The 12,135-nt window shown below is 32.2% G+C and overlaps 1 protein-coding gene across 1 annotated transcript; it reads left to right on the top strand.

Annotated features, from left to right (window-relative positions):
- Nucleotides 1-248: 248 nt before the first annotated feature.
- On the top strand, nucleotides 249-7,345 carry LOC111682536 (histone-lysine N-methyltransferase EHMT2; the record flags this gene model as incomplete). Its single annotated transcript, XM_046945939.1, has 9 exons — nucleotides 249-1,985; nucleotides 2,491-2,992; nucleotides 3,056-3,294; nucleotides 3,354-3,544; nucleotides 3,605-3,766; nucleotides 5,365-5,754; nucleotides 5,814-5,952; nucleotides 6,018-6,391; nucleotides 6,450-7,345. Coding segments are annotated over 9 exons (4,101 nt in total), but the record flags the coding sequence as incomplete, so codon positions are not given.
- Nucleotides 7,346-12,135: the final 4,790 nt, after the last annotated feature.

A 12,135-nucleotide genomic window follows, 5' to 3' on the forward strand; every position in this document is an offset into this window, starting at 1 on the left:
ACTAGAACTGAACTAGAACTGAACTAGAACTGAACTAGAACTGAACTAGAACTGAACTAGAACTGAACTAGAACTGAATTAGAACTGAACTAGAACTGAACGAGAACTAAACTAGAACTAGACTAGAAATGAACTAGAACTTGGCTAGAAATGAACTAGAATTGAACTAGAGCTGCACTAGAACTAATCTAGAAATTAAACCTTATAAACTGTGCTAAATATTAACAAACTAATTATTTTTTTTTATCTCTTTCCAGAATCCACCATTAGCAGCTGATATTGCACCGAGCACTCAAAATGAAAGTCTGCAAAAATCATCGACAGATTTAGATGATTCATCAATCGTTAATGCCGCAGAAAGTAATGATACATCATTAATTGATGACAACAAACCATTAATAGATAAACATCAGCCAGCCTCTAAACGAGGTAGAGGTAGAAATAAAAAATATTCCAACACAGATGCTGATAGCAATCACAATACTACCACAAACGAATTACCCCTAGTTGAACGTCACAGTTCTCCACAAAACACAGAACGTAAATTGACACGTAAACGAAAGAATCCTGCAGATGATGAAATTGAATTGGCAGGACTACTCAATAAATCAGAAGATGAAGAGGGTAAGCGCACGAGACGTAGTGAACGTTTGTGCAATCGTTTGGATGGCTTCAAAATATTCGATGAGGAAAAGGAGCCATCGGATGACAATAACAAAAATCATGAAAGCAATGAATCACCTACAAGAAAGACTTTAAGATTAGCGCTAGATGAGAAGACACCTCCGAAAAAGCGAGGACGTAAAGCTAAAGTACAATTGGAAACTGAGAAAATGCAGCAAGATAATAATGAACAAAATTCATCCTCTACTACAGCAGCCACAACTAATTACAAAAAACACAACTCAGAAGCGGCTGTCATTTTACCCAAACGTTCGCAGAGACGCATAAAACCAACAACAAAGATTTTAGAAAATGATGAACTTCGTTATGAATTTGAAACTAAAAATATTGTTCGAATGACAGCCCAGAATTGGAGTTCCTCCGAGCACCAGCAACAAAATGACTCTACTACACCTACACATCAAATAGTCTCACAAAGTGAACATAATACAACCACAAACTCCAAGCAGAAAAGTGAAAAATCAGATAATAGTAATGACAGCCATCCCACGGGCACTAGTAATATCAAAAAGAAGCTTTTTCCCTGCCCTGATATAAAAAAGTTTCTGCAGGAAATCAAATCAGGAAAATGGAATCAAAATCGTTCACCCGAAGATAAAAAGTTAAGCAAGAAACAGCAGCGCAAACTGAATAAGCAAAAAGAGAAATATTTCGAAAGAATGGGCCTAAGGCGTAATGTCAGCAATGAGTCTAGTGACAATGATAGTTTAAGTGACAATGCTGAATTCGTGCCGACCACTCGTGTACAGGTGGGCAAACCTAGTGTGACTTTAAGAGGACGTAAAGATACGACTACTACACAGCCTGCAACAGCAGCTGCCACTACTACACAAAGATCGGTTTCCTCTTCATCAACACCTCCACAAACAAGACGCAATCAAAAGCAGAAAACTATCTCTACTAATGCCGACAAGGTGGTAGAATTGAAATCTTTAAATGCCTCAGTAGTGGCGGAGAATATATCAGCCACTACGCCTACACCATCAACTACCGCGCAGAATACCTCCTCAAATGCCTCAACTTCTTTAACGGTGCCAGAAACTTCATCAAAAACTAAATTTGATTGTTTATGTCATGTCACCTCTAACTACTGTACGCCCATGATAAAGGAAACACAATATTGTTGGGCTATCGATAATATAGATGAAGAAAAAGTAGGCTGTTCTCATCAACTTACGGGCGAAGTATTAAATTTGTTTAGAGCCAGTCAGAGGTCGGTATATATGGTCTTGTGTGAGGAGCATCAGAAGAGACTTAAGGCTCATAATTCTTGTCCGGCGTGTGGTATCTTTTGTACGCAGGTAAGTAAAAGTCTAGTTCTGTTTAGTACTAGTTCAGTTCTAGTTCCTTCTGTAGTTCTGTTCTAGTTCAGTTCTAGTTCTAGTTCAGTTCTAGTTCTAGTTCAGTTCTAGTTCTAGTTCAGTTCTAGTTCTAGTTCAGTTCTAGTTCAGTTCTAGTTCAGTTTTAGTTCAGTTCTAGTTCAATTCTAGTTCAATTTTAGTTCAGTTTTAGTTCAGTTTTAGTTCAGTTCTAGTTCAGTTCTAGTTCAGTTCTAGTTCAGTTTAAGTTCAGTTCTAGTTCAGTTCTAGTTCAGTTCTCGTTCAGTTCTAGTTCAGTTCTAGTTCAGTTCTAGTTCAGCTCTAGTTCAGTTCTAGTTCAGTTCTAGTTCAGTTCTAGTTCAGTTCTAGTTCAGTTCTAGTTTAGTTCTAGTTCAGTTCTAGTTCAGATCTAGTTCAGTTCTACTATAGTTCTAGTTCACTTCTATTCACTCTTGACTTTCTGTTTAAATCTTTTTCCTTTTCCCAGGGCAAATTTATCTTGTGCAAACAGAAGCACTTCTTTCACGCAGCATGTGCTCAACGCATTGTTCTTAGCTCTAAATATGATCCGCAACAACCTGCCTCGAAAAATGCTAGTCGTACTTTGGTACTAAAGTGTCCACACTGTGGCCTAGACACACCCGAACGCACCTCTACCATTACTATGAAAACACAAACTGTGCCCATATTCCAGGCAACACAAAAGCCTCTGATGCCCTCAATAGTCCCTGCCAGCAATACTGCTACAAATTCCTCGCTTACTCCCCTAGGCAGTGTAAATAGTCCGGCTTCTGTGAGCTGGTCGACAAGCGTTATACGTCCCTACGTTAATATTAACTATGATAAACTTATACCCGAATCCGTTATGAATGTGGTAAACGCTCGAGGACGAACCTTACAAACACACAATCAGGCAACAGAATTTACCACCAAAGATATGTATTATGCAATAAAGAATGATGATTTGGAAAGGGTAGCGGAAATATTGGGTAAGCTTGTTGTGAAGGAAATAAAAATAAACTCTTTTTGATTAAACTATTGCTTTATTGTAGCTTCAAATTACGATGTTACAACCTGCATGCGTGAATTTTATCATGGCACCTGTTTGCATTTAGTGGCCCATTATGGCACCATACAAATGGCCTATTTATTGCTGTGCCAGGGTGTGGGCTCAGATTTTATTAATATGATGGATCGTGAGCTCCGCACTGCCATTATGTGTGCTGTTAAAGAGGAAAAGTGTAATATTGTTAATCTTTTCTTACAAAATCGGGCTGACTTGGCTTTAAGGGTAAGTGGGAGGGGGGATGTCTTTAAGTTGTTCGATTTTCTTAATATTTGTTTAAATAGGGTCCTGATGGTCATACTGTTCTGCATATAGCAGCACGTACTGGTAACTTGGAAATCCTTAAGCTAATTGTTCATAGCTATAAGGCCAGTAAGGATGTATCACAATTTTTGAGTTTTATTAATGCTCAAGATGATGGTGGTTGGACAGCCATGGTTTGGGCCGCTGAATTGGGTCATACGGATATCGTAAGGTAATGATTTGTATATCGTTTGCAATGATTTTATTTATTGAAAATTAAATTTGATTACAGCTTACTTTTGCAACAAGGCGCTGATCCCAATATCTGCGATAATGACAATAATACAGTGCTACATTGGGCAGCATTACAGAATCATGACTTGGATACAATAACAGTATTACTAAAGGCGGGCATTAATTGTAATATACAAAATGTGGAGGGTGAAACGCCATTGTAAGTAATGTTTTAAAAAGTCAATATTTTACTAAAAGGGAACAAGAACAGAACTAGAACAGAACTATAACAGAACTAGAACAGAACTAGAACAGAACTAGAACAGAACTATAACAGAACTAGAACATAACTAGAACAGAACTAGAACAGAACTAGAACCGAACTAGAACAGAACTAGAACAGAACTGGAACAGAACTAGAACAGAACTAGAACAGAACTAGAACAGAACTAGAACAGAATTAAAACAGAACTAGAACAGAACTAGAACAGAACTAGAACAGAATTAGAACAGAACTAGAACAGAACTAGAACAGAACTAGAACAGAACTAGAACAGAACTAGAACAGAACTAGAAAAGAACTAGAACAGAACTAGAACAGAACTAGAACAGAACTAGAACAGAACTAGAACAGAACTAGAACAGAACTAGAACAGAACTAGAACAGAACTAGAACAGAACTAGAACAGAACTAGAACAGAACTAGAACAGAACTAGAAACAGAACTAGAACAGAACTAGAACAGAACTAGAACAGAACTAGAACAGAACTAGAACAGAACTAGAACAGAACTAGAACAGAACTAGAACAAAACTAGAACAGAACTAGAAGAGAACTAGAACAGAACTAGAACAGAACTAGAACAGAACTAGAACAGAACTAGAACAGAACTAGAACAGAACTAGAACAGAACTAGAACAGAACTAGAACAGAACTAGAACAGAACTAGAACAGAACTAGAACAGAACTAGAACATAACTAGAACAGAACTAGAACGGAACTAGAACAGAACTAGAACAAAACTAGAACAGAACTAGAACAGACCTAGAACAGAACTAGAACAGAACTAGAACAGAACTAGAACAGAACTAGAACAGAACTAGGACAGAACTAGAACAGAACTAGAACTGAACTAGAACAGAACTAGAACAGAACTAGAACAGAACAAGAACAGAACTAGAACAGAACTAGAACAGAACTACAACAGAACTACAACAGAACTACAACAGAACTCCAACAGAACTAGAACAGAACTAGAACAGAACTAGAACAGAACTAGAACAGAACTAGAACAGAACTAGAACAGAACTAGAACAGAACTAGAACAGAACTAGAACAGAACTAGAACAGAACTAGAACAGAACTAGAACAGAAATAGAACAGAACTAGAATAGAACTAGAACAGAACTAGAACAGAACTAGAACAGAACTAGAACAGAACTAGAACAGAACTAGAACAGAACTAGAACAGAACTAGAACAGAACTAGAACAGAACTAGAACAGAACTAGAACAGAACAAGAACAGATCTAGAACAGAACTAGAACATAACTAGAACATAACTAGAACATAACTAGAACAGAACTAGAACAGAACTAGAACAGAACTAGAACAGAACCAGAACAGAACCAGAACAGAACTTAAACAGAACTTAAACAGAACTTAAACAGAACTTAAACAGAACTAGAACAGAACTAGAACAGAACTAGAACAGAACTAGAACAGAACTAGAACAGAACTAGGTCAAAACTAGGACAAAACTTGAAAATTTAAGAATAATGAAATTGTTTCAATATGCATTCCACTTCCTCTCCTCTAGACACATTGCCTGCCGTTTATCGAGTAAAAAACTCTGCCTTTTACTTATTTTCAATGGTGCCGACCTAATGCTGCGCAATCGTTCCGATGAACTACCCTTTGACTGCATACCCGACGAACATTCGGATTGTGCTCGTCATGTCGGCTTTCAAATGGAAATGCATGCTTTACATCGTCGACGTTCGAACATTGTTTGTGGTGACATCAGTAATGGTCGAGAATTATGCCCCATTCAAGCTTTACGCAATGAAAACAACGTTATGCCAGTAGAAGAGTCTGATCAATTAATGTTACCGGATTTTCGTTATATAACCGATACTATAATATTACAGAATTCGGTACAAATTGATCAGAGGGTATCACAAATGCGTATTTGTAATTGTAGTGATGGGTGAGTACAGTATTGAAGGAAATGTGTGAAAGTTTATTTGAAATTTCTCTTTTTATTAGATGTACCACCGATAGCTGCCAATGTACGGGAGCCTCGGATCGCAGCTGGTATACAGCCGAGGGTCGTCTTAGTGCTGATTTTAACTTTGAAGATCCGGCTGTTCTATTCGAATGTAATGATGTGTGCAATTGCAATAAGGTAACATTTTAAGCTTTTATAAATTGTTTGTTTTTTACACTAATCTATCTTTAATATAATGACAGCGTTTTTGCAAAAATCGTGTAGTACAAAATGGCATAACCATACCACTGCAGGTAATTGAATGTGAGGACTCCTCTAAAGGCTGGGGTGTACGCACCATGGTTCATATACCCAAGGGCAGTTTTGTAGCTGTTTATACGGGAGAAGTTCTAACAGAAATGGAGGCTGATCGTCGTACCGATGATTCTTACTTTTTCGATTTGGGTCATAATCATTGTATCGATGCTAACTATTATGGCAATGTTAGTCGTTTCTTTAATCATTCATGTGAACCTAATATTGTACCCGTTAGGGTATTTTATCAACATCAAGATTATCGCTTTCCAAAAATATCATTCTTTACCTGTCGTGATATAGAAGTGGGAGAAGAAATTTGGTAATTTCGAAAAGAACAAAAGGAATTTATACAATTTACTAAATCTTTTCTTTTGCAGCTTTGATTATGGCGATAAATTTTGGTCGATTAAGAATCGTTATTTCACCTGCAAATGTCAGTCCACCTCCTGTCGTTACTCCAGTCTAATGGTGGAAAATGGTGAAGAAGAAATGGAGGATCAAGAAATACCTTTAAACTCTAATAATGATACTTCTCCTACCTTAACTATAACATCTACTACGAATTCCTCTAACATTTCCCATTTAAGCAACAACTCTATACAACAGCAGCAGCAACAACAACAACAGCAAATAATGCAAGCTGAACTTTTACTACCCAACAACAATGAACTTTCTATTATACCTATCAATCCCTCCACTTCATTGGCCTCATTACCCTCGAACACTACCAATGGCACCCCTTAGCTTATGGACATACAAAATTATTCCATTATTATACTATATGAAAGTTAAGTTAACTTTCTGTAAGTCGTTTACTTAAACATAATGATATACATACTAACTCCTGTCCCTTTCCACCTTTACTTTATAGTTAAAGCTTTAGGTGTTTGTATACAAAAAGAAAAATCCCAGCTTTTCGTTTTTAAGATGTTGTAGTTGCTTTTTTTTGTTAATAAGTTTTTAATAGTGCAAGTCGTAAAGTGTATTTTGTTTATTTAGCTAATAAGACAATTGAAACAAAAAGTTAATCATGAAAACTTTAAAGCTGAATACCAAAATTTTCTTTTTATACAATAAATTTTATACAAAATTGAGTAAAAAAGCTTTTTCGTCAAATATAAGTTGAATGTGAGGAAAGAGAAAGTAAAATTTGCCAAAAAAAAGAATTTTTTCAAAAAAGCTTTTGACTTAAAAAAGCTTTCTTACCAGAATGCTTTACAATAAAATACTTTTCAAGTGTCCATTAAATTAAAGTTAATTAAACAAGTTTTTCCGCCTAAATTTCAGTAAAAGCTTCAAAATTTTCTAAAAGCTTTTTGAAATTTTAGCTTGAAAGTAAAATTTTATAAAATTTAAAAGAAATTTTGAAATGTTTCTATGAAAAATATTTAATTTGTGATTTTTTTTAAAAAGCTTTGAAAAGCTTTTTGAATTTTTTATGTCAAATTAGAATTTGGTTAAACTTTGGTAAACAATTTTGAAATTTCCATGCTAAAATGATCTAAATTAGCATAGTTACAAAAAAAGCTTTCAGTGAGCTTTTACTTTTTAACCATAAAATTCATAATGAAAAGCTTTTCAAATCAAAGCTTTTTAATAAACTTTATTATTTTAATAGGAATTTAACAAAATTTTCTGGAAATATATGTAAAGCTTTTAAACAGTAATTTATTAAGTTTTTCTTAAACTAGTTAAAAAGCTTTCAATTTCTAAAGAAAACTTTAAAGTTTTACATAGTTAAAGTAAAAGCTTTTAAGTTTTTTTCAGCTATACAACTAATGTTAATGAGAATTTAACGAAAACAAACCAAAAGCTTTAGAACATATATAAAAGCTTTTTGGAATTTCTACTAAAAATTAAGTTTTTTTTTGTAACAGTTTATTTATATAGTTTTTTTAGATTTTTCTTAAAGTTTTCTAAAAAATGTTCAGTTATTTGAAAGCAGCTTTTTTACTTTTCTTAAAGCTTTTTATGAAAAAAGCTTTTTAAGAAGTTTTTAAGTATTTGCTAACATTTTAATAACATTTAAATCGTGTTGTAAAAGTTTTTATTACTTTTTTTTATAGAAAAACGAGATTTTCCAAAAAAAAGCTTTTATAGGTTAAAGCTTTTTAAGATTTTTGTTTAATTTTTAATTCATTTTCCTTTTTTTAATAAATATTGGCTTTTAAATGTTTTTGTTACTTTTTAACTTATAAACGAAAAAGCTTTTTTAAATGTGCTTAAATTGTGGTAAAAAAACTTAAAGTTTTTCAAGCTTTTTTTAAACCATAGGCGTTATTATTCCTTCACTAAGCTGAAATTAACATCACAAACTTTTTATTTTTTTAGATTTAACAATATGCCATATCATTTAAAGCTTTTGAAAGCTTTTAGTTTGTGAAAATTGTTTTGTTTTATTTAAAAGTTCCCTAAAAACACACACACAAAATGAAATATATAACCATAAGTGCCTAAAATATAGTAAAAATAAGCATAAAACAAACTGATTAAAAAGTTAAAGTTTTTTGTTTAAGTTCTTTATGAAAACAAAGAGCTTTTTGTTTTAGTTTTATAAACACAAACAAAATAGTCAATTAGTTTTTAAAGCTTTTGTTTAATAACACTTCTCTGGGAGTAAGAAAAAACATTAAAATAATTTAAATAACAACCTTAATTCTGAGTCCATTTCCTCTTCCTTTCTTTTTGACTATAAATCCCAAATAAAAATTTTCATTTCCAAAGAGACTGCGTATTTAGTTCGAAAGTTTTTTTTTAAGTTTATTTTGTTTTGTTACTAATATTATTTTTCTTTTTAAGTTTTGTTTTGTTTTTAGTTAAATCTTGTTTTTGTCTATAGATTTAAGCATAAATTTATAAAATAAAAATATATATACAAACTTTTAGTTTATAAGACTTAAAACACAAATTATAAAGGGTTTTCTTAAAATTATAAGTTACACTAGTGTAAGTTTATTGAAATAAATTTAAGAAAATTAATGGAATATAAAAATATTTAAACAAAATTTCATTTGTAAAAAAATAGGAAAAATTCAAGAAAATTTGTGGAAAATATGGATGTTTAAAAAAAAAATCGATTTAAAAAGTCTAATACTAATGTAGACTGTTGTTTAAACATGTTTTTTGTCATTTTAAAGTAATTATAAAAAAGTAGTAGAAATATTACTATTTTCAAAATCAAAATTTATTACAAAAATTGCTTTTAATACCCTTAAATACAGTTTAGAACTATTTTTTTTAACATTTATTTAACATTTTCACGCTTTTTAAAAAAAGTAGTAAAAATACTACTATTTTCAAAATCAAAATTTATTACCAAAATCGCTTTTAATACCCTTAAATACTATTCAGAACTAATTTTTAAACATTTTTAGGCTTTTTTAAAAAAGTAGTAGAAATACTACTATTTTTTATAATTGAAATTTATATCAAAATTCTTTTTTCAATACCTTATTCAGCATTTCAGAATAGTTTTTACAAGTTTTTAAACATTTTAAGAGTTTTTCAGAAGAGTAGTAGAAATACTACTTTTTTAATAAACGAAATTTTTGCATAAAATCACTTTTTATTTCCTCCTTAGGGTTTATGTATTATTTAAACAAGTTTTTAAACATTTTGAGGCTTTTTAAAAAAAGTAGTAGAAATACTACTATTTTTTCTAATTGAAATGTATAGCAAAATTTACTCTTTTTAGCCTTATTTAACATTTTAGAACTGTTTCTACAAGTTTTTAAACATTTTGAGAGTTTTTCAAAAGAGTAGTAGAAATACTACCTTTTTAATAAACGAAATTTTTGCTTAAAATCACTTTATATTTTCTTCTTTAGTTTTTAGTGAATTGTTTTTACAAGTTTTTGAACATTTTGAGAGTTTTTCAAAAGAGTAGTAAAAATACTACCTTTTAATAAACTAGAAATACTACCTTTTTAATAAACGAAAATTTTGCATAAAATCACTTTTTATTTTAGTCCTTAATGTTTGCGCATTGTTTAAACAAGTTTTTAAACATTTTGAGGCATTTTAAAGAAAAGTAGTAGAAATACTACTATTTTTTATAATTGAAATTTATATCAAAATTCCATTTTCAAATACCTTATTCAGCATTTCAGAACTGTTTTTACAAGTTTTTAAACATTTTGAGAGTTTTTCAAAAGTGTAGTAGAAATACTACCTTTTTAATAAAATCTGAGATAATCTTTAAAACATTTCGTTTGCAGACGCAAGATAAAAATAACAACAGTGTTGGAAACAAATGCAACAACAGCGTTTATCATTTGCGTTTTGTTTGTATTTCCTGTCGAAATTTCACTTCCTAACTTTAACCGTTTTGGCTGCGCGCGATGATGGATCAAGTTTGTGTGTCAGTACGCAGTACTTAAATAACTAATCACTAAGGTCGTATTAACCTAACCTAAGGACTAACACGTGCTTCTCCTACAAGGTTACAGTCAGTCAGTACCCGGCAGTTCGGTCGGCCAGTAGTGCATTACTTATATAACCAATCACTAAGGTCTAAACCTAACCTGAAGGCTAGTACGTGCTTGTCCTACAAGGAAGTCAATCGTCATCCCCTTAGATTCCAAAGGGACAGACTAAAAGCTAACTACTTATATAACCAATCACTAAGGCCTAAACCTAACCTAAAGGCTAACACGTGCTTGTCCTACAAGGAAGTCAATCGTCATCCCCTAGATTCCAAAGGGACAGACAAAAAGCTACTTATATAACCAATCACTAAGGTCTAACCCTAACCTAAGAACTAACACGGGCTTGTCCTACAAGGAAGTCAATCGTCACCCCCTAGATTGCAAAGGAACTGACAAAAAGCGATTTACTTATATAACCAATCCCTAAGGTCTAACCCTAACCTAAGAGTTAACACGTGTTTGTCCTACAAGGAAATCAAGGAAGATTCCAAAGGGACAGACAAAGGGCTTAAGTTTCTTTAAGTGTGTCCAATCATTCGCTTACAAAGGAAACAAAAAAGTGACTATTATCTTCATCCTCATTTACAAAGAGTATATTTGTGAGGATAGATGAATTAGAGAAAAGCAAGTGGTTGGATGTTAGTGGAAATATCTGTCTTTTTCGGATATCTTGCCTCTTTATTTAACTACAAAAATAGATCCCAATTTCTAGTGATATTAATGGAAGCATGTTATGTATGGGCTACTTAGACATTCCTGGTTATTCACCAGAGTAGGTAAATAACATTGATAGTGGGTTGCAAATTCTTAGTAGTTCTTAGTGGCAGGGTACTTACCTTCAATTCTCTTTTGTTGTTGTTGTCGTTGCCTCCATATTTTACAGCAAAAACACTATTAAGTTTTTTCACATTTTGTCTTTAGATTCTATTAAGCTTAAAGGCTCAGTGAGTTTCTACTTTTCGTTTCGTGTCGGATCTGCAGACTCGTTTTTCTTCATACAAAAACTTAACGACGATCTTACAAACAAACTAACAATGACTCTAACAAGTTTCCAAAAGCCAAACATGATTTACATAAGATTTATCAAGGAACAGTAGATAGAAACTTAGGTTTAATTACAATTTTTGCACTTCCACTAAACACAACACACACTTTTATGCCAACTTTCAGTTTGTTGGTCTGCTTACGAATGGCCCTGGAAACAAAGAAGCAGCGAGAGCGTTTTTTTATAATTTCATTAATATATTTTTGGCAAATTGCGCTTTTTCGGAAAAATTTTCCAACACTTTTTTCACAAATTTCTAAAACACTTTTCATAAATATTTTTATATACAAACATAAATTAACATTTTTTTAATAATATTCAATAAAAATATTTAATTTTTTATAAATAATTAACGCGTTAGATTAATTTAAAAACTACTATTAACACTTAACAACCGAACACTTGTAGAAATTTGTAGAAAACTAAAGAAGAAGAATAAGAAGAAGCTAATGCTACAAATAGCAATAGTATTTGTAACGGTTATTGTTGTTATTATTACTCTACTACTAAGAACAACAACAACTGCAACAAGTGATGCTTTTATTCTTGTTCGCTTTCTTTAGTTTTTTTCTTTTTTTGTTGCTTTATAAA

The sequence above is a fragment of the Lucilia cuprina genome, chromosome 3, assembly GCF_022045245.1.
Source record: "Lucilia cuprina isolate Lc7/37 chromosome 3, ASM2204524v1, whole genome shotgun sequence".
Taxonomy (NCBI): domain Eukaryota; kingdom Metazoa; phylum Arthropoda; class Insecta; order Diptera; family Calliphoridae; genus Lucilia; species Lucilia cuprina.